The 24,686-nt window shown below is 48.4% G+C and overlaps 1 protein-coding gene and 1 long non-coding RNA gene across 6 annotated transcripts in view; one reads left to right on the forward strand and one right to left on the reverse strand.

Annotated features, from left to right (window-relative positions):
* Positions 1-4,556, forward strand: part of ASXL2 (ASXL transcriptional regulator 2) — a 103,176-nt gene extending 98,620 nt beyond the window's left edge. For 4 of the 5 annotated variants that reach the window (XM_035320863.1, XM_035320865.1, XM_035320867.1 and 1 more), the window contains one exon: positions 1,108-4,556. In XM_035320863.1, coding sequence (XP_035176754.1) covers positions 1,108-3,516 — 2,409 coding nt within the window. In that variant the 3' untranslated portion in view covers positions 3,517-4,556. The remainder of the gene's footprint in view (positions 1-1,107) is intronic. The other variant, XM_035320864.1, reaches the window with a different exon arrangement.
* Positions 4,557-5,935: 1,379 nt separating this feature from the next.
* LOC118163842 lies at positions 5,936-24,602 on the reverse strand. Its single transcript, XR_004749218.1, has 3 exons — positions 24,592-24,602; positions 13,781-13,788; positions 5,936-6,137 (listed from the first exon to the last, which is right to left on the reverse strand). It is a non-coding gene; the product is annotated as an uncharacterized LOC118163842 (long non-coding RNA).
* Positions 24,603-24,686: the final 84 nt, after the last annotated feature.

The following is a 24,686-nucleotide window of genomic DNA, read 5'->3' on the forward strand; positions in this document are numbered from 1 at the left end:
ATATAGGTTTGTTTTTTGTAGAACAGGGCCTCGTCTGGGGCCTTAGGCAAAAGCTGGAAGTGGAAAACTGCAGAATTGCTGTTTCTGTGTGTTCTAAGGATTCTGGTCTCCTGTTAAGATTCTTCTTACTAAGAAATATACAAACACAAAAACAACATTTTAAGAGTGGTTCATTGTTCAAACTAAGTTCATTACTAAGTATGGCGCAAAGGTAGGCAAGCATTAACAATATTTGTTAGTAACATAAAATTGGGGAAAACCAAATACTGTACAGGTGAGCGATTGACCTTCCCGTGCGATGTAATAGACACGGGATTTAATTTAACCATACAGAGTGAATTTATGGGTGATTGAAAATAATTTCCTCTGTAAGGTGAAGACATGTCAGTCCTCAGAAAAGAAGGAAGTAGTGAGCTGGTTAACCAGAAGATGACTGGGAGTCAACACGGTGTTGCAGATCTGTGAAGAGAAACATTATAAATACTGGGTTAGGTCTCTACAATGGAGACAGACCAGCACTAACATGAGTGCCCTGTTCTCATCATGGGCATTCTAGAAAGGAAGAGTTCACACAAATAAAGTAAACTGTACTGATATGGGGAGTGGAGAACATATTTTAGAAGAAAGGAGTAAAATTTGGCATTTTATTTGAAGACCCAGTAAATGGAGGATATTACTAGTTCACAGAAAGACACGGAGGGGGTCGAAGTATAATTCGGAATAAAGCAGAGCATTGACACAGACATCTGAATGGACATAAACTGCATAGGCACAGAGGGTGAAATTTAGAATGAGGCACGATAGGTGTGACTTCTGGAACAACCTTACAGCAGGTGGTCACTTGCTGAGGGATCGTGATAGGCCTCTGAATAATGCAGCACGATGCACTAACCTGTAACTGCAAGGGAGGAGCTTCCAGTCTGAGGGATTGTAACAGACTCGAAGTGTGCCAGACATCAGAATCATCCATGTCCTTCTATGTCTGTACCTCAAGTGAGAACTGCAAAGGGATTTATCTAGGACTACACATGGAAATGCTTCTGTTCTTAAATATGTGGGTCAAACGTTCCCGTGTCTCAGTTCTACTTTTCTCCTCCTCTCTTTCAGATTCCCGTTTCCAGAATCTCCCCAATGCCATTTCCTGCGGGCCAGGTCTCTCCCGGGGCACGTTTCCCAACCTCAGTTACCAGTCCAGGAAGAACAGGGGCCAGAACTTTGGCAGATATCAAGGCCAAAGCCCAGCAAGTCCGGGCCCAGAGGGCAGCGGCCGCCGCCGCAGCCGCCGCCGCCGCCGCCGCCGCGTCTTCGGGGGGAGCAGTGCCGGGGCCCGGACCCGGCGGTGGCGGGGGCCCTCCAGGTGGTGGAGGAGAGAAGAGTAACACAGCACCAAGCGGAACCAACGAAACTGGAACTGGAGGAAATGCACTGGAACTGGCAGGAACTGGAAGCGGGGGAAGTTCGAGAAGGTTTCTTCCCCATTGTCCAGGGCCCCACTCCCAAATGGAGACCCAGGCCACGGAGCAGCCACCAGCTCACAATCTCTCTAGAGCACAACTACAGCAAACTTCCACACTGCAACCCAGAACTCCAGGCAGCAATACAGGCACCAACTGCTCCTCGTCAGCGGCATCAGCATTAGAGAAAAGCGACAGAATAAAGCAGAGCCCCCCAAACATGGCTGTGAACCAGGTTCCAGGCTCCCCGTATGCTGGCAGCAGTGACAAACAAGAGAAAGCACCTTCTGCTCCAGCAGGTCCGAGCCAGGCCAGTGGGGCATCAGCTGTCAGGGATGGAACAGCCTGTGTCACTGCGTCCACAGCGAGTACCAACACAAACATAACTAAGGTAGCGCCTGCGGCCTTAGGAGGGACCAGCTTAGATGTCTCTAAAGGCACATCTCCTTCCCCTCTGATGTCTTTGTCTTCGCTGACACCCACGGGCTCAGAAGCCCAGGCTGGAGGCGCGGTAACATCTGCTCCATCTGCCCCTTCCTCTAACGCTTCGTCGGCAGTACCTAGCCTTAAAACTCACCTAAGCTCCAGTGGGGCCCTCCCCAAAGCAAGCTCCAGTATTCCTGCTAACAACCCTTTAGTCACCCAGCTGCTTCAGGGCAAGAACGTCCCTCTGGAACAAATCCTGCCGAAGCCTCTCACCAAAGCAGAAATGAAAACTGTCCCGTTGGCCTCTAACGAAGAAAAAGGGGCAGCAGCACCCAGTGCTGCGAGCGTAGCAGGGAACGGAGGAGCCGAGGGTGGTGAAAGACAATCGGGGTTACCTGCAGAGCAGCTTGGGAAGATCTTTAGCCAGAACAGGCCCCTGCCTCACATTCCAAGGACCTTTCCAGTCCCCTCGGGAAAGGACCCCGGTGTTGACCAGCACCAGTGCCCAGAGGCGCTCAGTAAAACAACGCAAGAGCAGATCCTTCAGACGCTCATCAAGAGGGTCCAGAGGCAGAATTTGTTCCCAGTCCTTCAGCCTTCACAACTGAACCTCACTCACTCAGGGTTCCAGTTAGAAAACAGCTCCACCAGCCAGAGATTTGTGCTGGGTTTCATGGGCAGGAGGACCTCCAAGCCTGCTATGTCTGGTCATTACCTGCTCAACATTTCCACCTATGGCCGTGGCTCGGAGAGCTTGAGGAGAGGCTTCCTGAACCCAGAAAACCGCTTGTGTCTGAACAGCCCTGCTGACGCTCCGAAAACAGAATGTGGGGAATGTGAGGAGATGGCTGGCCACGGCGGCAGCAGCAGCGAGGAAGGAGATGCAGATGATGAGAGTACTGGTGATGAACGTGAAGGCGTCAGTGTGAAAGAGGAGCCCCAGGCTTCGCAGGTGTCTGGCCAGTGTGAAAAAGAACAGGGGTCACACAACATAAACCCTTCAGATGGCAGCAGCCTTGCTAAGAAGGGTGTAAAGACGGAGGCAGCCGCGTCTCAGCCAGCAGCAGGCAGCAGGGAGAACGTTCCGGGGTTTGACGGAACTACGTTAGCGCGAGATTTTATTCAAGCCGCTCAAGAGCAAATGGCACATGCAATGAGGGGAAAAATGCACGGCAGCCCTGAGCTCTTCGGTCCTTCTGTACCGTCCTCGGACTCTGCGCAGCCTCCCCAGCTTCCTCACTCACACCCTCCAAAGCTGTGTGGAGATGCTGCAGCACAGCTCATTGGGCCCAGTTACAGCGGCACAATAAACGTCTCCACCTCCCCGGACGTCAACCAAGGGTCCCTGATGACGGGGCTGTCGGAATGCAATCAGCTGTCGAGCAGCATGGGGAACGTCATGTCCTTTTCGGTGACTGTAACCACCATTCCCACCAGCCAAGCTATGAACTCTGGCAACCACGGCCAGACCATCCCGGTTCAAGCCTTCGCTGAAGACCACAGCATGGAGGACTCCCCTTCCAAATGTTACTGCAGGTTGAAAGCCATGATCATGTGCAAGGGCTGCGGCGCCTTCTGCCATGACGATTGCATTGGCCCCTCTAAGCTCTGTGTCTCCTGCCTTGTCGTGCGGTAACCGGGACGCGAAGTGGGGAAGAGGATGGCTGGATGTTGGTTTTGCTTTCGGAAGTACGTTGGGAAGAAACAGGAAATTTACTGCCTTGCACAAGAGACACGTTACTGAATCAGGAATACAGAGTAGAGTTCTTCTTTCATTAAAGAAAGAGCACCTTCTTGTACAGTGAGTCTAAATTGAGCTCAACTACGTGAATTGTGACAAGAGTTTGCACTTAAGGAATTATGTAAATATGTCACATTATTTTGTTTAAAAATATTTTTTCAATCTTTTAGGAGATAGCGTTTGACTTGTACTGCAGTTTCATTAACCCCAGCCTGCTATCCAGCATGTTTGCTGAGCTCTGCTCTAGATGGGGGAACGAACCCCCGGCCAAACATCAGCCGCTGGGCTTCTCTTGGAAAGAGAAGAGCCGGATAGTACGAAACTAAGCGTTTGTTCTGACCGATGCCAGAGCACCGAAGCAGGAAACCCTGAAGGGGCTTCCTGCGTGGCTCTAAATTTTCGTTCAATTTTTCAGAATTGGAAGGCGTTAACATTCCCCAGGCCTTCCAAGTCACTGCCTCTCCCTTGGGGCACGGCTGTCTCCGGAAGGCATACTGGGTTGTGCAATACTGGCTGGTGTTTTTGATTTGCATATCCTCGCCTCTTCAAGGAGGCGGTTGCAGCAGCCTTCTAGGGACGGAGGTATCTTGATTTGCTACTGGCAAATACTGAAAAAGGCAACTGTACTAACCATAGGATTCAAGGATCTAAGTCACTAAAGCAACTCAGTAACTGTGATTATTGGTAATTCCAGGAACCATTTAAAGCAGAGATCGCAAATATGTGCCGAACTGCATTTCATTTCTGGACTGTCAGGACCCGGCAGAATCCTGCTGTTAGGCGTTATTTGAAGGGAGCTGGAGAGTGCCACCCCCGGAGCTGAGCACCGCCGGCTGTTGCAGCGCGTTATGCAAGCCAAGTGCACTAAACGTCACCCCCTGTCCTACTGTTTGCTAGGAAGCTTTCTGTGGCTCATTAAAAACTCCAGATAGTCAGACTGCTCGAATTTCTATAGGTTTTATACTGAGCTGAGCGTAGGGAAAGAAAGCAAGGATCTCGCTGGGCCTCGCGTGTCCCTCGGAGGACGCCGAGCCAGGCCTGGCTCCGCGCGTGGTGCCTCGGGGCGCAGCTGGTGGGGCGCGTTCCTCCCACCAGGAGTTGGTGCTCGCGCCTCCGTTCGCTCCAGGTGGTGAGGGTTAACACAGCACGGTACTTCGTGCTCCACAGCACGGCTTGGCGACAGGCTGGCTCATAAAGCGTTCGCCCATCTGCACGCTGACGTATCGCCGTGTGTCCGCATCACGCGCGGGGTGTGTGTGTGTCACTTCCACAGCAGCGCCAGGTTCAGTAGTCACGTCCAGTCCCATGTTGTCAGTGTGCGGGTGGGAGGGGGGCCATCCCGGAGCTTGGTCAGGTAACAGATCTGTGTGTCTTTTTGATGGAAAAGCACTGAATTCACTTTGAATCCAAAGGCCTTTTTAAGATGAAGCAATATTCACAAAACAGGTGACAGCTGTTTTATGAGCTGGGGTCCTCCAGCCTTTCTCCTTCCCTCTCCCCATGTACTACTGCTTGCCCCGCTTCCCGCTCCCTCGCGTGGGGACCTGGCGTGCTGGCCCCAAGGTCAGGAGCATGGCCGGGAAGCGCCGTGTGGATTTCCAAGCGGGTGTTGGTTGGTTCGTTAATGGTAAAGAGAGCTGCAGACTGAATCGCTTCATAATAAAAGAGTTTCCTTCCCTGTCCAGCAGCGCGTGGCGTCCTCCAAAGCAGGGTTAGCGCCTGAGTTAAGGAGAGCTGCCGTGTGTGCATCTTGGTCTGAGTTTTGCCCGTAAGAAATCTGCCGGGGAGCAGTGACCCCCGCTTTCTGATTATGCAGTGCTCCTTGTAGACATCCAGTGGTGGACGGGATTTAGCTATTAGAAATACAGACTTTTTTTTAAACCACTTATCTCTCAAGACCAGAAAGGAATGCAAGTCGTACTCCCAGTTCTGTCGTACTGCCCGGCAGCCCCACGCCAGGTCTGCACCCTCCCACGGCTGGCTCTGTGCGTGCCCGGGGAGCCCAGCAGAGGCGGGCTGGCTTCTCCCGCTGCAGCCCCAGCTGCTGGAGCAGGGGTGATTTGTTCCCTGGGTCGGCTTCTGCCTAAGTGCTCATTTGGACAGCGACCCAGCGCTGCCTGCTTCCCTCTCTGCTGCTGCAACAGGAATTTCTGCCATTCTTTTACATCGGAGGATGCGGCGTGAAATGGCTTCATGTGGTGGACCCCGGGGAGGGCAGGATCTTCCCTTATTAACTCCAGCCTCATCTGGATGTGAAAGCAAAGTTATGGCAACGTAATCCTCAGTGAGACGCGTTCGTTCCCTCAGTATAATCCAATTTAAAGGTTGTTTTGGGTTACAAACTAAACTGAAAAAGCCATTTTTGCCTCAAATAAAAGCAGAGAGGCTTTGCTGGTGTAATCGGATCAATTCTGTTCACACCTTGACTTCCGTCAGCGTGAATTCTTTGTGCTGACGAGGCTGCTGCAGAGGGGGAAGGAGAGGATGCCGAGGGAGCAGCACACGCCTGCTGCCTGCTCGTAGCGCTCAGGCTTCTGAATCTGTTGCCGCCGTCAGGCTGAAAGGCCGCTTCGGGACGCGGCGTTTCCACGTGTTACTGCCTTGAACTTGCACGAGCTGCCCTGCAGCGTGTGGGCTCCGTTGTCTCTGCCAGGTCCATTTCTGAGAGCCAGAAGCTGCTGCTGGCGAGCGGTACTGCAGGAACCGAGCCGAGGTCGCCCAGGTGTGGGCCGAGGGCGACCACCAAGTGTCAGTGGCTGCCAGGCCAGGGGCAGCCTGGGCATCCTGCGTGGTGACTCGGACGTTTACAGCTGTTCAGTGCCTTAGGTGTACTTTAACCGCTGAGCACTTTTATGGGCTACTTTTATTCCGTTCCTTTTTCAGCTAATGCATTCATTTTCAGATAATACATTCTGTTAACTGCATGTCTCTGATTTTACCGGATGCTACGAGCTACAAGGTGGAAGTTGAGGAATAGCCACGGCTTTGCAAGAGGGCATTAAGCGATTAGGAAGCCGTTAGAAATAATGGGGCTCGGTGTAACGATCAGTACAAGTACAGGTCGACATAAAACCTCGAGAGCTTTGCATGTTTTACAGTGCTGGTTATTGAATAATGGATTTTAGAAAGGGAAAATCCTGCCGCCCATTTCGGAGCGCTCTCTGCGTGGCCTTGGCCTGCTCCCTTCCTGCTGCTCCCGTTCGTCTCCACTCGTCCGCCGGCTGCCCTTCACCGTCCTCCTCCCTCGAGGCAGCCCGCCTCGCTCTGGGTCTGTATGCGGCCGTCACACAGCTGAAAGCGCTGGGCTGTGGAGGGCGGGTGTTAAATAACGGCATTCTCCAGTGAATGCTGCCACAACAAACGAAATCTGAGACGAAACGTTTGCAAAGCCCGATGTCAAAGCATGTTTGTGGCAGCAGGAGCAACCTGGGCGAGAAACGATGCTCAGGTGTTTGTGTTCCCCTGTGGGCCTCAATCCAAGCCCTGCAGCGGGAGAACGAGAGACGCACGGCGAGCCGTGGCGGTTAACTTCCCAGGGCAGAAGAAAAGCCGCCTGGTACAAGTTACTTCAGTGGAGGAGCGAAGGCGACTAGAGATGGGCTGAGGTTTTGAGAGGCAGCGTGGGGAAGTTTGTTTGAGGGGTTAATGTCTCAGATGGAAGGGTGGCATGCTGAGCGCCGCGCCGTTGTGCTTCGTGGGGCTTCACGGAGCTGACGGGGAAGGCAGTTCTGGCCAGGGCCGTGGTGGCCGCGAGGTCACCGCACCGGCCGTGCCGTCCGACGGTGGCAGTTGCGCTGCCCAGGCCGCACGGAGCATCGCTGGCTGGTTCCTGCCCCACGAGCGGCCGTCGATGCCATGGCTGGAAGGGGCTCTGGCTCCTCGGCGGGAGGAGGCTCAGCCTGGCTGGGTAGGAACCTCCTGGCCTGGGGAGACCCTGGGGCAGCTGCCTGGGCTGGGGCAGGAGCTTCCACCTGAGCTGGGGCAGACGGCGCTCGGGTCACTGAAAGCAGCTAGGAAAAAGACTTTTGTTTTGCGGGGGGGAAGTGCCCGAAAGACCAGCGTTGTTTTTTGTGCTGGAAGAGCCTCACCAGGGACGCGTGGAGCCCTGGGGAAGCTGCTTTGTTTCCCTTGGGAGCGACGTCCGAAAGCCACTGCTGGCCGCTAGCAAACGGCCACGGGGGCTCTGCTCGCCCCGGGCCAGCCCAGCTCCAGCGGCCAGGCGCTGCCTCCAGCCTCCGAGCAGGGCCAGTGCCAGGGAGCAGGGCCGGTGGCGGGGAGCACACTGAGGTCCCCGGGGCACCTGCGCTAGAATGGGGACACTGCGGGGACGGGAGGGAGGGAGGGGGCAGATGGGGACGGGGCTGCAACGGGGGAGGTCCCGGGGATGCCAGGTCTGTTGGCCAGCAGTGCCCTGCAGGGAGAACAGCTCACGCACGTGCTGCGGTCGTGATAGCCAGAATTTTCTTGAATAACTTTTTTTTTTTTAATGCTATACATTTGATATAACTGAAGATCAACTTTAAGAGCTTACAGTAATATATTTTAAGTAATATATATTTTAGTATCTAAAAAAATTGACAAAGGATGATTTATGAACTAGATAAACAGGGTATTGGGAGTATGCAGTTTCTCGGCAAGGCCAGGAATAGTTTTACTAGCAGGAGAACTGAAAAGATTCAGTTTTTTCCACTAATGCAATAAAAATGGGAGTTCTTAAAAAGAAGAAATCCAATACTGTTTACCACATGCTTTTCTTGTTTTGACAACAGGCCTGTAAACACAGTTTAGCAGATACTAAACCTTTGTCTGTCTTTCGCCTTTTTAAAAGGGACTTAAATTGGAATAGAGGGTATGTACAGAAAAATCAAGTTGACACCATTTTAAAATGTATTTTTACACAAATAATATAGAAAAATCATATTTTACGTAAGAATTTTAAGTATTTGAAATATGTATATATATACTGTATGTACTTCATATATTCTTTATTTTACATTTTCAATGTATTAAAAAGTATTTGAGCTGTTTGGATTTGAGCATGTAATAATGTTTAAAAAAAAAAGAGGAAGAAAAGAGGGAGAGAGGAGATGAGTCCTGCACGCTGCAGTTGCTGCTGATAGCAGCCTGCAGGGAGTAGAGAAAGCAGAAGTGCAGCAGCGAAGGGATTTTGGAAGTTCAGCAGTTTCAGGTAGAGCATACAGAACATTGTTCAGTCCTGTGTCCTGTCTGTGTCTCCATTTGGATCCGTTCATTTTGCCTCGTAACCACCCAGCATCATCCATGGTGAGAAGACAAAGAGGTGGATCTTTTATACAAGCAACGCTACCCTTATAGCCAAAGAGACGTACTGGTACAGAAGCTACTCAACCAAAACCGAACCAGAAGCTCCTCGGTTGTGCTGTGCCACTGGAATGTCCACAGATAGTTTGATTTCTTGTGTGAGCATCGTACGGTGCTTATGGGGAATCCAAACAATGTACCAAAAGTCCAAGGATTTCAAGGAAGCACCATCAAAGTGGATTTGTTTTGTTTGTGGGGATTATGGTGGAACTCTCACTGCAGAGATGGGCTGTCTTTGCAGCTCTTGGGGGCTGAGTGAGTTCCATTCACCTGCACTTGCCTGGGCTCCTCGAGACTCTCCCTGCCAGACTGAGATCTGCAGCCCCTGCAACTGCTGGTTCTGCATAGAGAACACAAATCGCCACGGAGAGGAGGGTGGAAATGTCTCCACAACGTGCAAGGCACAGTTCCTGCCTCATCCCCTTCTCTCTGACGCCCATTTTGGCTTAGGTGAATCTCAAATTGCTTTTCTATTCCCCTTATTCCTGCCAGCAATCGCAGGACTCGTATAAATTGGAGGTGTTCAGAGCAACTCTCTGTGGCTGGGACTTAGGGGGAAGGAAACTGGGAGAAAAGAAGAAGCATTGACAACAAGTCAGGTTTAAAAGTACAAATCTAAAAACTGAAAAGGCAGGGAACTGGTGTTTGTATCTACTGCTTCGATTGTTACTGGAATCCCTTGGGGGGGAAAAAAGAAAAAAGAGAAACCAATAAACGAGGCACCCAATGGCTGTCACAAGTTGCTACCTACGCACGGGGTAGGGCTGTGGCTCCCCAGAGTTGCACTGTAAGGAAGCCCCGCGGGTGGGGGGCGCAGGTCGGGTCTGGATGTGGGGGCTGCGCAGGGGTGCAGCTGAGTGTACACAGCGCGACCAGCTTCGTCTCAGTCTTCTGGTGACATTACACCGTGGAAAGTTACCGCAGGCCTGAGACGGAATTACAGCTTTTGTATTGGTTTTCCTATTTAAGGTATATGGGTTAGATGAAATACATAATGGTAACGTGGTTTGATCTGCTGCACTTTTTAAAAAACATTCCTTATTCCCCTGGTACTGCTGCGTCCCCCATCCCCTCCTACCCCCCTTAGAACTTAAGCCCGGTCGGTCTCCTGTCCCTTTCAGTTGGGCCTCGCAGGTGCTGCACCACGGCTTTCTGATCGGCCGGGCCGGGAGCTCAGCGCCTGAGGCCGGGGCCCCGGCGTCCTCGTGGCAGAGTCCCGGGGCCAGCACCGCCGTGGTGGGGCAGTGCAGGCACCGAAAGGCTGCGGTGCGGGGGCTGTGGGTGCCTCCTGGCCTCCTGTTCACGGCCATCTGCTCCCACCTCGAGCAGAGGCGCGCCAGGCATCGTCTTGGACCTCAGGGACAGGGGCTCCGGTTACAATCTCACCTCGTGTCCGAGGCATGCCCAGGACGTGCCCACAAGCAGCCGACTTCGCTGCCACGTGGTAGCGCCTTCCCTTCCCGTCCATCTGCTGTGAGCCCAGCCCTGTCACGGCCTGTTGGCAAAGTCAGATTTAGGCAAGAAATCCGGCAAAGTTTGCATGGGGAAAAAAGCGATTGCAGCTCACTGAGGTAACGTCTGGGCGTGTAAGAGCTACGTGGGCCAGTTCTAGCAGGAGCAATCCATCAGGGACAAAGCGGCCCGTCCTGCTGCATTTTGGCACAGGTTGTTTGGTCACCCCGTCTCCACCCATTTTGCTGTATAAGGTTCCACCTTAGCTTCTCACCAGCATTAAGAGGAATCTGAGGAGTGCTAAAAGCGGCCTGTTTCTAACCTGCCACCTGAGGATCTGTGTGCCCATAGGAGGCAGCACTTTGACAAGCAGAGCCTGCCCTGTGGCTTCTGTCTTATTGCAGATTCTGTTCCTCTTCCTCTCACTTATTTTTGTCATGTAAAACTACCTGCTTTATAAATGAATGTAAAATACCGTAGTTCAGCACATGGACAAATGTGTATTTTATCTTAATGTTTCATTTTATGTTAAATAAAAAGCATATGATTTTATGGTTGTTAGTGCTGCTCATGTTGATTTTCCGGTGATTACCTTCTGTCTTTTTAACGGACCCCGATAAACAATGCTGCACTACATTTTTCTGGCTTCGTAAGCTGTGGATATGTATAAAGTCTTTTCCATCCATCTCATGGGGAAAACTCTGGTTTAATAAACACTTTGCAGATCCCTCAAGCCTCACTTCTTGGGGTGCTGAAACACTTTAAGGGCTTCGAACTGTAAATCTGGGGAAAGGAAGAAACAGGAAAAAACCTGTACCACGTGATTGCAGCTTCATTTATTACAAAGGGAAGAGTTCAGAGAAGTAAATCTGAAACCAACTTTCCTGATTTGTCAGGTAAACTTTGGATACAGTTAACAACTTAATAAAATCAGCAGGACTGAGGTGCCTGGGATTTATTTTCACTGAATCTGTCATAAGCACCAACAGCCTGTATTTCAAGTGTAGAAAGGTAACGCGAAGGGGCTGTGAACCTCCCGAGTGAATAATCGCAACCAGAGCATTAAGACTGAACACAAAATGGAGAAGGAAGGCTCAGCAAAGAAATGTGTCTTGCAGTACAAAGTGAGAAGACAAGGCCAGCTGAGTTGGAGTTTGCAACCAGTGGCAACAAAAAAATAATAAATCGATCGCCTCATGGAGAGGAAAAAAAAAAGGCAAAAGGCAAAAAGTAGAAAAGGTAGTGATTAAAGATGCAGGCATGGCCCAAACCACAAGTAATGCTATTCCCCTATTTTCACTGAGGACATCGTTACACGTCCTCTTCAGCTGCATGACAAGGGTTTCCTGAAAGCGCTGCCACAACGCTGCAGCTCAGGCAGCGCACGGTTCTGTTTAGCAAGTGAGCTGCGGTAACCTGTGGAGCACAGAAATGACAGAAATGATTCCATAATACAGGATTATATGCTATAAAGTATAGAAATTATTCTATATTTAAGAATAAGAGAAAATTACATCATTCATATGCAAGGCTCTGGAAGTTTGGAAGTAAAAACTACTTGAAGCCATGCTGAAAAATGGGATAGAAAGCAACACAATCTCACCAAAGATAATCTCACCACAGACTAATTCAGTGTAAATTGTTTTCCGGTCACATAGGGAATATCTTCAGTTACACAAATGATACAGGAAACTGCTATGTGGGAAATTGGTAATAAACTTGAGAAGATGAAGTAAACGTAAAGAGCTGGTTTAAGGGCTCTTAATACCGATAGGCCCAGAAGTGGGAAATCGGTTTGAGTGGGGGATGCTACTGAAATTACTCGGATTTTCATCTGTGGCATTGGCACCAAAAGTCATGAGAGTCCCAAGAAAATGAACTGATGACACAAACTTGGGAACTATCAGCAAGGCACACACAGCCCAAACTGGTAATCCACAGCCCAAGAAGTGATGTGAGAACCAATGGTACACGCTGGTGTCACAAGGCATTTGGGAACAAATAACACAAGCTCCTGCTTCAGGAGTGAGTGTACAGTAACTGGCAGTAACAGGGATGAGAAGGACCTTGATACACTCATTAATCATACCCTGTAATTAGAAGTTGTCAGTGTGATACAGCCATGGGAAAGGAAAAGCAATTCTGAAAGTCCAGCCCGTGTATTGCCAGTAGAGATAAAATCGGTGAATTGTACAAGGCAATGAGATACTTTGTGTGCTGCTGCTACTTAAGACTACTTAAAACTGGAACAAATGTACTGAAAAACTTCCAAATAATCAGGAAAGGAAAAGGCTCTGACAGGTAAGAAAGAAGTCAAGAAGTTCAGGTTAAAACAAAAGCAAGAAGGTTTGGTATGGCGAGCTAGCAGCAGGCTAAATTTTAAGGGGCAAAACCAGCTGTTCAGCACTGGTACAAGAATGAGTGGATATAAATTCGCTGTGGATAAACTTCGTTTAGAATTTAGAAGTTGCTACTCAGTTGGCAACATGTAAAACACAAGAGAGTACGTGAAGTGAGTTACGGGGATGGTGTGTCTCCACTGAAGTATCAGGCTTAGTGCTCTAGGAAGGCTTTAATAGGCTTGTTTTCCTGAATAAGACAATTTTAGAGCCCAGTAATTTTTTATGAGCAATTTAAATTATTCCTTTCATTTTCTTGTCTGTGTTAACAGTGATGCCATGTCCTTGGCACTGCTTCGGCTATTTTGTTCTACTCTTTAAAGGTTATTATATCAGATTATTACTGTACCAGCTCAGTCCCACAGTAATGTGTCATAAATGTGAATAATTTCTCATGCACTCATGCTCTGTTTCTCATCTCCTAAACACCTCACAGTGTATGGCTGAAACAACACCAAGTCTCTGAAACCCTGCAGTCACAAGCTCCTGCTGTATGACCCGTGGCTGTGCAACCTGCCAAAGCAGCAGCCCTCCCCGACCAGCTCACAAACAACTGGTTCTAATTTCTGGCAGCATTGGTTCCTCATGGACATCTAACAAAAATCACCTGTAATTCCCTGTGGCAGCAAGTACTGCCCATCCTGGGAACTGAGCAGGCAGGCAGCGGTTCCGCCGTACGCCTGTTACCTACCAGAACCTGCTCCTCGCTTCCCACCCTGCAGGAGCTGAGCTGCTGCCAGCAAGAAGTCAGCACCATGGGACTTCTTGAGCTTCTTTCTCTTTCTGATTTCATGTAACTCATCAGTTCCTGTGTCTTTTTGTTAAATTAATAAATAAAACTCTAAGCTTAGCCCCACTGAACTCCCCTGTGACACCTGGGAGGAGAGAGGATGGGCACAACCCGCAGTTAGGAAGCAGTGGAGCCTGAAATCCAAGCATCAAAGGCATAAATAAAGCCAGGTCACCACCTGTTGCTCTAGGTTTCAAAGCCTCTCCCTACTGACCACATGGCAAACGTTTTTTCCAAATGCTTATGCGTACGCTTGGAACACTGCTGGTAGGGTGGTATGAAGGATGCATGCCCTCGGGCACATCTACTGTGGAGTCTGCATCTTCCTAGGAAATGTTTAATTTAATTTTAATTGTTAATTTATTAAATTAAATTAAAGTTAAATTGTTAATTAATTAAAATGTTGAACAGTTAGAGCAGCTTCATCACAAGCCATTACTTCATCTGCGAGGGTGATCACACGCTGAAACAAACTTGACACAAAGTGCAGGATCCTCCATCTCCTGCTGTCCTTAAACCACAACAGGGTGATTTCCTGGAGGATAGGCGTAAGCCAGTCAGCAGTAACTCAGCAGTGCAAGGAGGAGCTCATGAAAAAGAAAGAATTATGGGCCAGGAAAAAAAATAAATATATATATATATATATAAAATCCTGGAAATAAGGAAGAAAAATATTTTATCAAGAAAAAGACCAGAGAATAAAGTACAAAAGAAATACAGTGAAAAGTGAAAAAAAAAAAAAAAAAAATCACCTTCTACCTCTGTGCCCACTATGGAAAGACATGGAAGTTAAAATCCTTTGCTTACTTTGCTGTCTCATTGCCTCCATTTTACATGGAGAACGTGAAGTTTTCCAAAGGTCCGTCTGGTGGTGCGGTGAGGCTCCAACGTTATCGCCTCTACAACACACAACAAATACTTGCAGAACAGACAGAATCCTGTTGTTATACACTGGAAAACCCTGCCTCAAGAAAAACATCCCAGCCATTCACAGAATAATTTAGGTTGGAAAAGACTTCTAAGATCATCTAGCCCAACCTTTAATTGCTTCTAAGCGGTTGTAACAAATGGGTGCTCATATTCTAAGACTGCTGTACCTTCCCATGCCTGTTTTGTTTCAGCTCTCCATGCGCCTCTTCAGAGCAGCGGGTCAGCTGTGATAAGTGCCCTGCAAGAGAGCCATACAAAGCATATCTTATTAAACAGACATTTCATCTGTATTTTAACAGACTCTGCTTTCAATTTAATAATCATCATCTGGTTTGTTTTGTTCTCTGCCAAATTCCAATTAAGAAAAAAAAAGCACCTTGTAAGTGAAAGAAAAACTGCAGAATAAATTTCTAAATATAGATAAGAAGCACACTCGTGGCTCATGCAAGGGAATTATCTTGTCACATTAAACAGGAACAAAAAAGAGATTGCTTCTCTCCTGAACTCAGCTCCTGCTTTATCTCAGTTGCTGTGCTGGCTGTCAGAAGGGAACAGAGTGAGGTGGAGAGCAGCTTGAGACACACAGGAAACTGCAAGCAACAAGCACTGCTTGCTCAGCCCACCGCTGGAGATGCAAACATACAGGGGCTGTGAGGACCTTCTTTGGTACTGGGATGGCTGCTACTGACCAAAAACATGCATTCATAATTTAAAATTCCTAAATTATTACAAAAATAAAAATAGGATTCCAAAATTGTTATTCCAGTTACTCCGATAGCCCATTCTCAACCTCACCCTTTTACTTACTCACATTTTGGACTGGCCTATGAGCTCTTGACAACCATGTACAGCACAGCTTCAGGTAAGAAAAGCTGACAGATGATTTAAACTCAGAGCCATCTAACTTCTGAACACTTCTGATGGCATGGCACACAGAGAGATCAGGCATAAATAGCAGCACAAGCACTTAAAAAAAAAAAAAAAAAAAAAAGAAAAAAAGAGGGAAAATGAAGGGTGAAGGTAGCAGTCTGCTTATGAAAGGTAACACCCAACAGACCAGCATTAATACAAAAAGATGGAAAATAAAAGCTGTGAAAATGGTGGTAGCATTACAGTGTAGGCCAGTCTCATGAGATGTTACAGCCAGGCAGAAGTAACAAGAGCTGTCCACGGCCTGCAGATAAGATATCAGAACAGTGCATAGGCACTGAGTGAATTCCGATGTAAAAATGTTTAAATCTATAAATGTGTAAATCTACAAAAGTGTAAATCTATAATGGTGAAAGAGCAAAAAGCATGCTATAGAAGAAATTAATTAAAATCAAGATACCAGTAAAACATACAAGATGGAAAGCCATGAACAGTGCAAATGCATCCTTCAGCGTTAGGAAAGAATTAACACCCAACTCTCACATGAATGCAGAGGTAAGAGGAGGAGGAAAATGGAGGAGAGAAGGCCTGGAAACCTGCAGACAGCAAGGAACTGACAGAACGGACGGGTTCTGCTTTGTGCTTCAAACAACGTCACTAGGAGCACCAGGCCAAATGCACCTGTCTTTACCTTCCATAATATTGGGGAATCCAACAAAGGACTGCAGACTACAAGGTGCAGACTACAGCATCAAGAAAAGTTTAAATTAAAAATATATACGGAAAGTTCCCTTTTCTTTACTTAGATCTTGCCCTCGACCATAAAGTTTAATGACAGTGGGATACAGTTCGATGTTAAAAGTGAGCCTGTCTTCAAAGGGGTACTTCAGGTTTCATCTGGAGAAATGAAGTGAAAATTACGAAAGACTTCAGGAGGTTAACACTGCTTGAGACAAACAGCTGGGAAGAACATCGAGTCCAGGTCGAGGAAAACATTTCGAAGAGCGGCTGCTCGGTGCCAAGAAAAGGCAATGGAGGCCCCAGCCCCTCGGCGGAGGCCGTGGTGGTACAGGCCGCGCACCAGGCCCCACGGCCAGCCCCGACCCCGGGCTGGTGTCGGGGCGCGGTGACCTGGCAGTCACCGTGTTCAGCCACAGGGCCGCTGCCTGGCACACACAGCAACCTGGCAACGCCTGTTGACATTGCTCTGGGTTTCTATGTTTTGGTAGAGAATAAAGCAAAGAAGCCTGAGAACAGGTTGGCGCGAGCCATCGGGAAGACAACTTAAACTCTGCACGGTCAGCTCTCTGGGTGACTGAAAAATTATTTAAAGCTCAGTAACTGCAGAGACTGTAAAGACCTACAGCATGAGCTCAACGGTGCCCATTGGAAAGTTTAAATTTTAGATTTTTTTTATATAAATACTGTAAATAAATGTTAACTACTACTCCATTTAGGCGTTCCTGTGCAGAACACAGTGCACAGCCCTGCTCAGCCACAACCCGGGCAGGGCACTCAGACTGGCACAGGGCCCAGGAAAGCTTTTCAGTCCGTCCACGGGGACAGAATCTGCCACTGAGAGAAATTACAAATAATGGAGGCAGGTGTCTTGCTCTTCACATTAAAACAAACGAACAAGCAGAAAATTACTACTGGAACTAAAGAACGATACTAGCATAGGCTTGGTGTGGTCTAAGTGAATTAGAATGAAATCCAGGAAATGCTTTACAGCTACACAAAAATAGTTTTTTTGTTTGTTTGTTTGTTTGTTTTGTTTTGTTTTTGTTTTTGAAGCATCTTCTAATAGATGGGCAGGTGCAAAATTCAGCAGTTTTTAAACTTTATGAACTTACAAAGTAGATTACAGACACAGTGGCAGTGATATGAAGGAGCTGTTCCCGCTGATCCAAGAGATTCTTTCCAGTTTGACGTTTCTAATCACTAAATGGAAGCTGTGCAGTATGTCAGAGGTGGTGATGTCATATGAAGGAGGTCCAACCCACCTGGTGATGCAGTGTGCCGCTGTGAAATCACCCCGTACCATCTTTCACACCCAGAGGAAACAAGCAGTGAACTCAGGCGAGCAGAGATTAGTTTAATGCCTTTTCTCTTTGATATCCCACCAAGAGCTTCAGTTGTAGCAGCAGTTTCTGAAAAATGAAAGTCTCTCCTTATGAGACCTGAACTGAGATTTTTTTTTTCTTTCTCATGATTTCACCATTGTCTCTACCATGAGCTGAAAAGAAAGACAACTTTCAGTCACTGACTGAAACAAAACCAACTATCTACTGCAAAAGATCTTAAACTCACTGATTATCTTCTGAAACATCTCATCTCTGTTTCAAGACATGAAAAGCTGCAAATGAATTCAAAGCAATTTTTGCCACTGTCTGGTTTTGGTTGGCATAGAGTGAACTTTCTTTGTAAGGGCTCACATGAAGCTGTGCTTTGGGTTTTTGTTGACAATAGTGGTGATAACGGAGGGATGGATTGTTTGCTGGAGGGAGCCAAGCGAGGAGACCGGGGCGCACAAGGAGCTGGGAGGGGACAGAACCAGGACAGCTGACCCCAAGGGACCAAAGGGATGTCCCATCCCCGAGGGCCCTTTTACCTTTCCCGTTCTGTTCCCCAGCCCATCTGGGGTGGGGAGGGTAAGCAAGCAGCTGGGTGGTGCTGAGCTGCTCTGGACTCTGAATTCTATGAATTTTGCCACTTTGCTAAGAAAGCAACAGTTGGAAAAGGCAAAGAACATAAAAGATCATGCCTTTCCCCACCCCCACTCCAATTTTTGCCATATTTTGCACAATTTATCTCTGAGAAAACATTTGCCCTTGAGATGACTCTGGTCTGAGTTTGCTGCTTCAGCACTGGGGGAGATTTCACTGCTGATGACTCAGTGCTGGAGCGGGCAGGCCAGGCTCTGTGCCACCCCCCCTTTTCTTGTTTCTTTGTGGTTCTTTTAGACAGAATCCTTAATACGCTTGCGTTGCTGAGAAAAACCACAAAGAAGACAAATACAGCCTGTTGAAAATATTTCTTTTTATTTTAGAATAACGGAAAACATGTTATTTACATTGCTGTGCAACTTTTATCACCGCTTTTGCAAATCCTTCACTTCTCCATACAAAGCTTAACCAACTCCTTTTTTTAATTATTTTTTTCTGCTTTCATTTCTTCCTCACCACTACTAGATTAGGTTTAGCCTTTTCCCATCACACTTACTGAAAAGCTTTTACTATCTTGCCTGAAACTGGTCCAAAGCACAGCTTTTTACATAGGTAGAAACTGAGTGGAATAGGCCTAGCAGGTTTTTTGTTTTTTTAAATTCTGTTCAGTTCTGCTTGGTTAGTGATGAAAAATAAACCAAAAAATGGCTGAATCTCTGCTGAAGGTCCGGATTGTGGAGACTTCTAATCTGATGTTATGGCAATGTTGCACATCGTGCCGGGCGCTGAATGCAAGCCATGCGGTGCTGGCGTGCGTGATATCCCGATTCCCCTTCAGAGCTGTGCCGAGAGGTTTTTACACAAATACCGGGAAAACCGTGGCAGCAGCAGGCAGTGCAGGCAGCACATGTACGTACAGTGAACAGCACAGATACTGCAGGGGGACAGGCAGGCGGTAGTGCTGTGTAAGGTGTTGGAGGAGTTATTTCAAACATCACACTTGAGAAAAAGGAAAATATAATGCCAGGATGCATAAAGAGAAGTACTATTTGTAAGTCATGCGAAGGTGTTATTTACTGTATGCAGTACCGGGATGGCACTGACTCGGAGTATTGCATCTTGTTTTGGGAACTGCAGCTCAAGGATGAGTGGGCCAACTGGGCAAGAGTCCAGAGAAGAGCAGCTGAATACTTCTGCACCGAAAACATGCCCTACGAGGGGGGCTGCTGCTTGACTGCTAGAAGACAAAGCCCAAGGAACATCACAGCAATCCAGAAATAACTGTACAGAGGAAGGGAGATGTTGCTCAATACCCTGTGGAGGAAGGGCAAAGAACAGCACCGATATAACTCGCTAGTGGTAAGGACAATTTCACACTGAAACAGATTACCTAGGAAGATTGTGAATTTTCCATCGCCAGAAGTTTTTGCAGCCAGGTTAAACAAGCATGTGTTAGCAAAGAGGCCCATTCAAGACTGACTTTCTGTGCACCAAGAACACAACATTGCAAACAAGCATGACATTTTTCTAACAGAAAACAATAACAAAGAATGTTATAAACCCTCTACATCTACAGTCATCTCACCTGGGGTTTGATTTTGTTCCTCTTAACATCTTTGCGACAGCCCCAAAATGCAAATTTGCTCTTGTGCTGAGATCTGAGGTGACATCATCTGAGCTTTCCTTTTATTTTCGTGTTTTGCTCACAACTGGATGAAATGACACATGACGACACTGAAGCTGAGGATCTCAACAAGACAGAAAGTATTTCCTATGCCAGATTTCCTGTTATTTTTAAACTGGTACCACTGCTCTGGAATGCTAAGTACATTCTTCTGACAGAAACTTCTGTCAGAATTGTGTCATCAAAGCATACGCCTACAGAAGAATGTCTCTTCTGCTTTTTTGTGGAGCCGTTTCTGCATCCAAAAGAGGATCACTGTGGGCTTGTAAAAGCTGTTTGATATTACCAGCTCCAATCCACTTATTCATCATTTAAAGAAAATGGTATTTTGAAATAAGAGCTATTTGTAATAGTTTATTCTCTCGATGCACACATCTATTGCCCATAAATACAGAGAGAATTTGTGTGTATGTAAACCGAAGGGAGAATCCATTCCTCTACACGCAGGCATTTTAAAGCCCTAACAGTGGGAAGCAGCAGAAAATGACAGCGTGGGGTTTCTTCATGTTTATCTCTCGAGCGTGGCATTCGCTGTCTCTCACAAATTCTGACGAGGAAGTTAGTACGCAGAGGTGCGATGAGCAGGATCTCCAAATACTCGTTATCCCGTAACAACTAGGCAGCAGCGTGAGAATAAAGCAATTTACTGTAAAATCTAGATTTTCGATTGCTGATGATCAATATGTTATAAATTTAATATCATTTTATGCAATTGAAAGAACCTGATAACAACCCTGTATTACTTTTGCATTTGATTATGGCCTGTTCTCACTCAGTGGTTTCTTTCATAGCCACACAGAGTGCTTCTTGGACGACAAAGTCTAAATTCTGCATAACACACGGCGCTGTGGAAGCAGCAAACAAACCTCAAGCTGAAGCACCAAGCTCTGCTATTGCACTGCTTTCTCCGGGTACTGGAACCCTGCACACTTTCAGCGTCGCTTTGGTCTCCTCGTGTCGGGACCCTGTTGGTGCTCAGTGTTTCTTCTCAAATGCTATTGCTTCATGGGACTGAATGTGCTACTGCACAGTGCTAAGTTGTACAGAGCACTTCAATCAACTGCAGACAGATGGTGTTGAAATTCAACACAGCAAATAAAATAAAATAAATCACATAAAAAAATACTGGTTTGGGTTACCTTAACTCAGGAAGCCATCACTATACCTGCGGCACTCCTTTAGAAATCGTTACCCGTATGGTGAGGCTGTGGAGCGCAGTGGCTGCTGATTCCGTGCCCGATACACAAGATCAGATTATCTTACTGTTGCCATTTCAAAACTAGATGTCTAGATCTGAGCAAGCTGTGATTTCCCTTACAGGCAATGCAGACAAAGAGAATTCGGAGGGCAATTCCTGCCACCATAAGAGAGGTGCTTACCGCAGGTCTCATAACTGCCGTCTGAAAGTTAATTAAGTAAATAGGTACAATGATCTCAGGGTGTCTAGATCAGACTCATTTATCTCATTTTTAGATTTCTCAGATTAGATGACAAAACTCTGCTCAGGGGCTAGATTCACAAAGATACAGCTGTTTAAATGTCTCTTCATTCACAAAACTCCAACATGGGGACACTGTTAACACTCATAAAACCCCTATCTAACCCTGCAGGTGGTTAAATTTCTATCTTATATAATGGAGTAATTCTCTTGTCTTTCTAATCCAAGTTAGAAAGTGGCTCCTGGGCCCCAGGCCAAGCAGCGGAAAATGCTTTGTGTCCATGGTTTCCTAAGTCTAGGATCCTACACCATCAGCAAAGCAGCTGGGAGCACAACAGCTGTTGCTTTAGCCTTCGTACCTCCTTAAATAAGCCTCTCTTGCGTACACCATTAATGCTCTCAGCTCATTTTCTCGAGCCTACATCAGTGTGCACATCACAGGGAAATACCGTCTCTGTGCACCTTCAGCTGCTGTTTTTCCCGAGCTGCTCAAGCGTCCAGTGTACTACTGCTGCAGCTCATCCTTTGCTTTTTCCTGGCATGGCTTAGAGAGGCTGTGGCCCACAGTGGAGCAACACTGGCAGATGGACGTCGGCATTTTGGAGGAAATCATACTGCAAGACCACCAGGGAATGGAAAGAGTCTTGTGCAAAGCCCAGCCATTCATCTTCCCTCCCAGGCAGCGACGGTGGTTTGGGCCACAGCCCAGGCTTGGTTTCCCCTCTGTCGAGGAGAGGTTTTAGGCCAAGGGACTAAGTACACACTAGTGTGACTGCCCTGTTTACACTGAGCAATGCTTCAGGAGGGAAGAGAACGCTGTCTTACACCTCCGCCAGGAGCTGGTGCCCGCTCAGGAGGCCTGAGGGAGCCTGCCGATGTCAGTACGAGCCCATTCCCAGCTATGCCACGGTGACCAGGGGATGCTCCTGGGGACTGGGCAAAAGCAAACCTCACTTCTATCATCAAGACAGATTCAGCTTCACCTCATTCCCTGGGAAAGTGGTATCTGGAAGCCATTATTAAACATAGGGAAGGCAAAAAGGTGATTAGGAGCAGTCAGCGTAGACAAAATCAAGCATGACCAACCTTACAGCCTTCTACAGCGAAATGACCAGGCTGATAGCCATCTGAGATGAGGAAAGACCAGCGGATGTTTACTTTGACTTTAGCACAGCTCTTCAGAGTGTCTCCCATAACATACTCCAAGGACAAACCGTGTACGCAGACAGTGAGGTGGACTGAGTGCTGGCTCAACGGGTCATGACCAGTGCCCCAAGCCCTGCTGGAGACCAGTCACTAGTGGTGTTCCCTGGGGCTCAGACGGGGTCCAGACGTTTAACACCTTCATTAACCATCTAGATGATAGGACGGTGAACTCCCTCAGCAAATTTGCAGTGGATGCAAAGCTGGAAGGAGTGGTTGATCCTCAGATGGTTGTGATGCAGTTTAGAGGGGCCTTGAAAGGCTGAAGATGGGCAGGGCAGAACCTCATCAAGTTCAAGGGAAATGCCAAGTCCTGCACTGTGGAGGAACAACCCCCCGGACCAGTACAGACTGGTGGACAACTGGCTGGAGAACAAGCTGGCAAAGGACTGGTGGCCAGCAACGTGCTCTCAAGGCAAAGAAGGTCAGCAGCATCCTGGGATTCATTAAGCAGTGTCACCAGCAGCCTCGGGGAGGCAATCCTTCCCCTCTTGTCAGCACCAGCGAGCTCACTGCTGGCATACTGTGTTCAGCTCTGGGTTCCCCAGTACAACAGAGACTTACTGGAGTCAGTCCAGTGAAAAGCCACATAGATAAATGAAGGCACTGGAACACCTGCCATGCAAGGAAAGATTATGATTGCTGCACTGCACACCCTGCAAAAAGCCTCAGGTAAGCCTTTCTGTATCGAATGAATTCAGCAGCTGCTTTAGGACCAGTACCCAAAGGCTGTTCACTGGTACGAGAGCACGTGGCACAGAATGGGCTGTGGCCATGCTACTGAAAGCCTGCAGGCTGCACAAAGGTGATTCTGTCCCAAATGCCTGCCTGGAACGGCCCCTGCCCCATGCAGGATTGCCAGAATTGCCTGGAAGTTGTTTGGGACAGTACTGATTGGTCTGGAGCTTAGAGGTACGCCAACATATATTGGTCCTTTAACTGCTTCAACAGTCGTACTGTTGTACAATCAAATTGCAGTGCCAATGCCTGTATCCTGCTGCCACCCAATCTACCAGCGTAGATGCAGCCAGCAGAAACAACCCTTCATATCTCCTCTGCCTGATCTGGTTTCACTGCTGCCAGCAGGCCTAGCTCCAGGATTCGGGAAAAAAATAAATAAATTAATAAATAAAAGAGTACTATCGTGCACATATATAGCTCACAATAAACACTAACGCAGCACCAGCTAGAACGTCTACGTGGCGCTGTTTTCTCTCACCTTTCTATCCCGTCGTGACAGAGTATTTCCCTCCCACGCGTGCAACGTTAGCAGCCCCTCCTCTCCGCGCACCAAGAAGCCTGTTCCTTCCCCACAGGCACAGAAAACATTTTGCAGAAGGCGCCGTGGCATTTCCACGCTGGGAGGCTGAGCGGCGGGAGGGAGGCTGCATGCGCTGCCGTGAATGTGAGGGGGCAGCTGTGTGCTGTGAGGTGACAGGGCTGGGACAGGCCGCCCAAAGGCTGTGCAGCCTCTGGGGATGCCCAAACCCCTGGGGTCTCGGGGTGACCCTGCTGGGCAGGGGGTGGACCAGGATTCTCCAGAGCTCCCTGCCAACCCTGGCAAGAGAGCTTAGCGAAATGGTTTAGTGGAGGACTTGGTGCTGTTAGGTCAGAGGTTGGACTGGGTGATCTTGGAGGTCTCGTCCAACCTAGATGATTCTGTGATTCTGGGCTAAACTGGGCTGCATGGGGCTAAATTGGGTGGCACTGGGATAAATTGGACCTGTTATACTGGGCTGCACAGGCCCAGGTTGGGCTGCAGTGGGCTGTACTGGGTTAAAATATGCTAAAACAGGCTCTGCTGGGCTCAAATGGGCTGCACTGGGCTATTGGCGCTGTGCTGGGCTGCACTGAGCTAAGTTGGGCTAAACTGGGTTCCATTGGGCTAAACTGTGTTAAACTGGTCTGCACTGGGCTAAAATGGTCTCCACTGGTCCAGAATGGGCTGTACTGGGCTGACTTGGACCTAAAATGGGTTCTGCTGGGCTCAAATGGGCTGCACTGGGCTGTGCTGGGGTTTTGTGCCCAGCTGTGGGCTCCCCAGCCTCAGAGGGACACGGAGCTGCTGGAGCACATCCAGGAGGGCTGCGGAGGTGCTGAGGGGCCTGGAGCAGCCGCAGCACGAGGCCGGGCTGAGAGAGCCGGGCCTGGTCAGCCTCCGGTGGGCACAGCCGCTGAGGGGACGCTGCCGGCAGCACGGCCCCAGGCTCTGCCCCGCGCTGCCCAGCGCCAGGACAAGAGGCAGCGGGCACCAACGGGCCCCGGGGTGACCCTGCTGGGCTGGGGTGAGACC

The sequence above is a fragment of the Oxyura jamaicensis genome, chromosome 3, assembly GCF_011077185.1.
Source record: "Oxyura jamaicensis isolate SHBP4307 breed ruddy duck chromosome 3, BPBGC_Ojam_1.0, whole genome shotgun sequence".
Taxonomy (NCBI): domain Eukaryota; kingdom Metazoa; phylum Chordata; class Aves; order Anseriformes; family Anatidae; genus Oxyura; species Oxyura jamaicensis.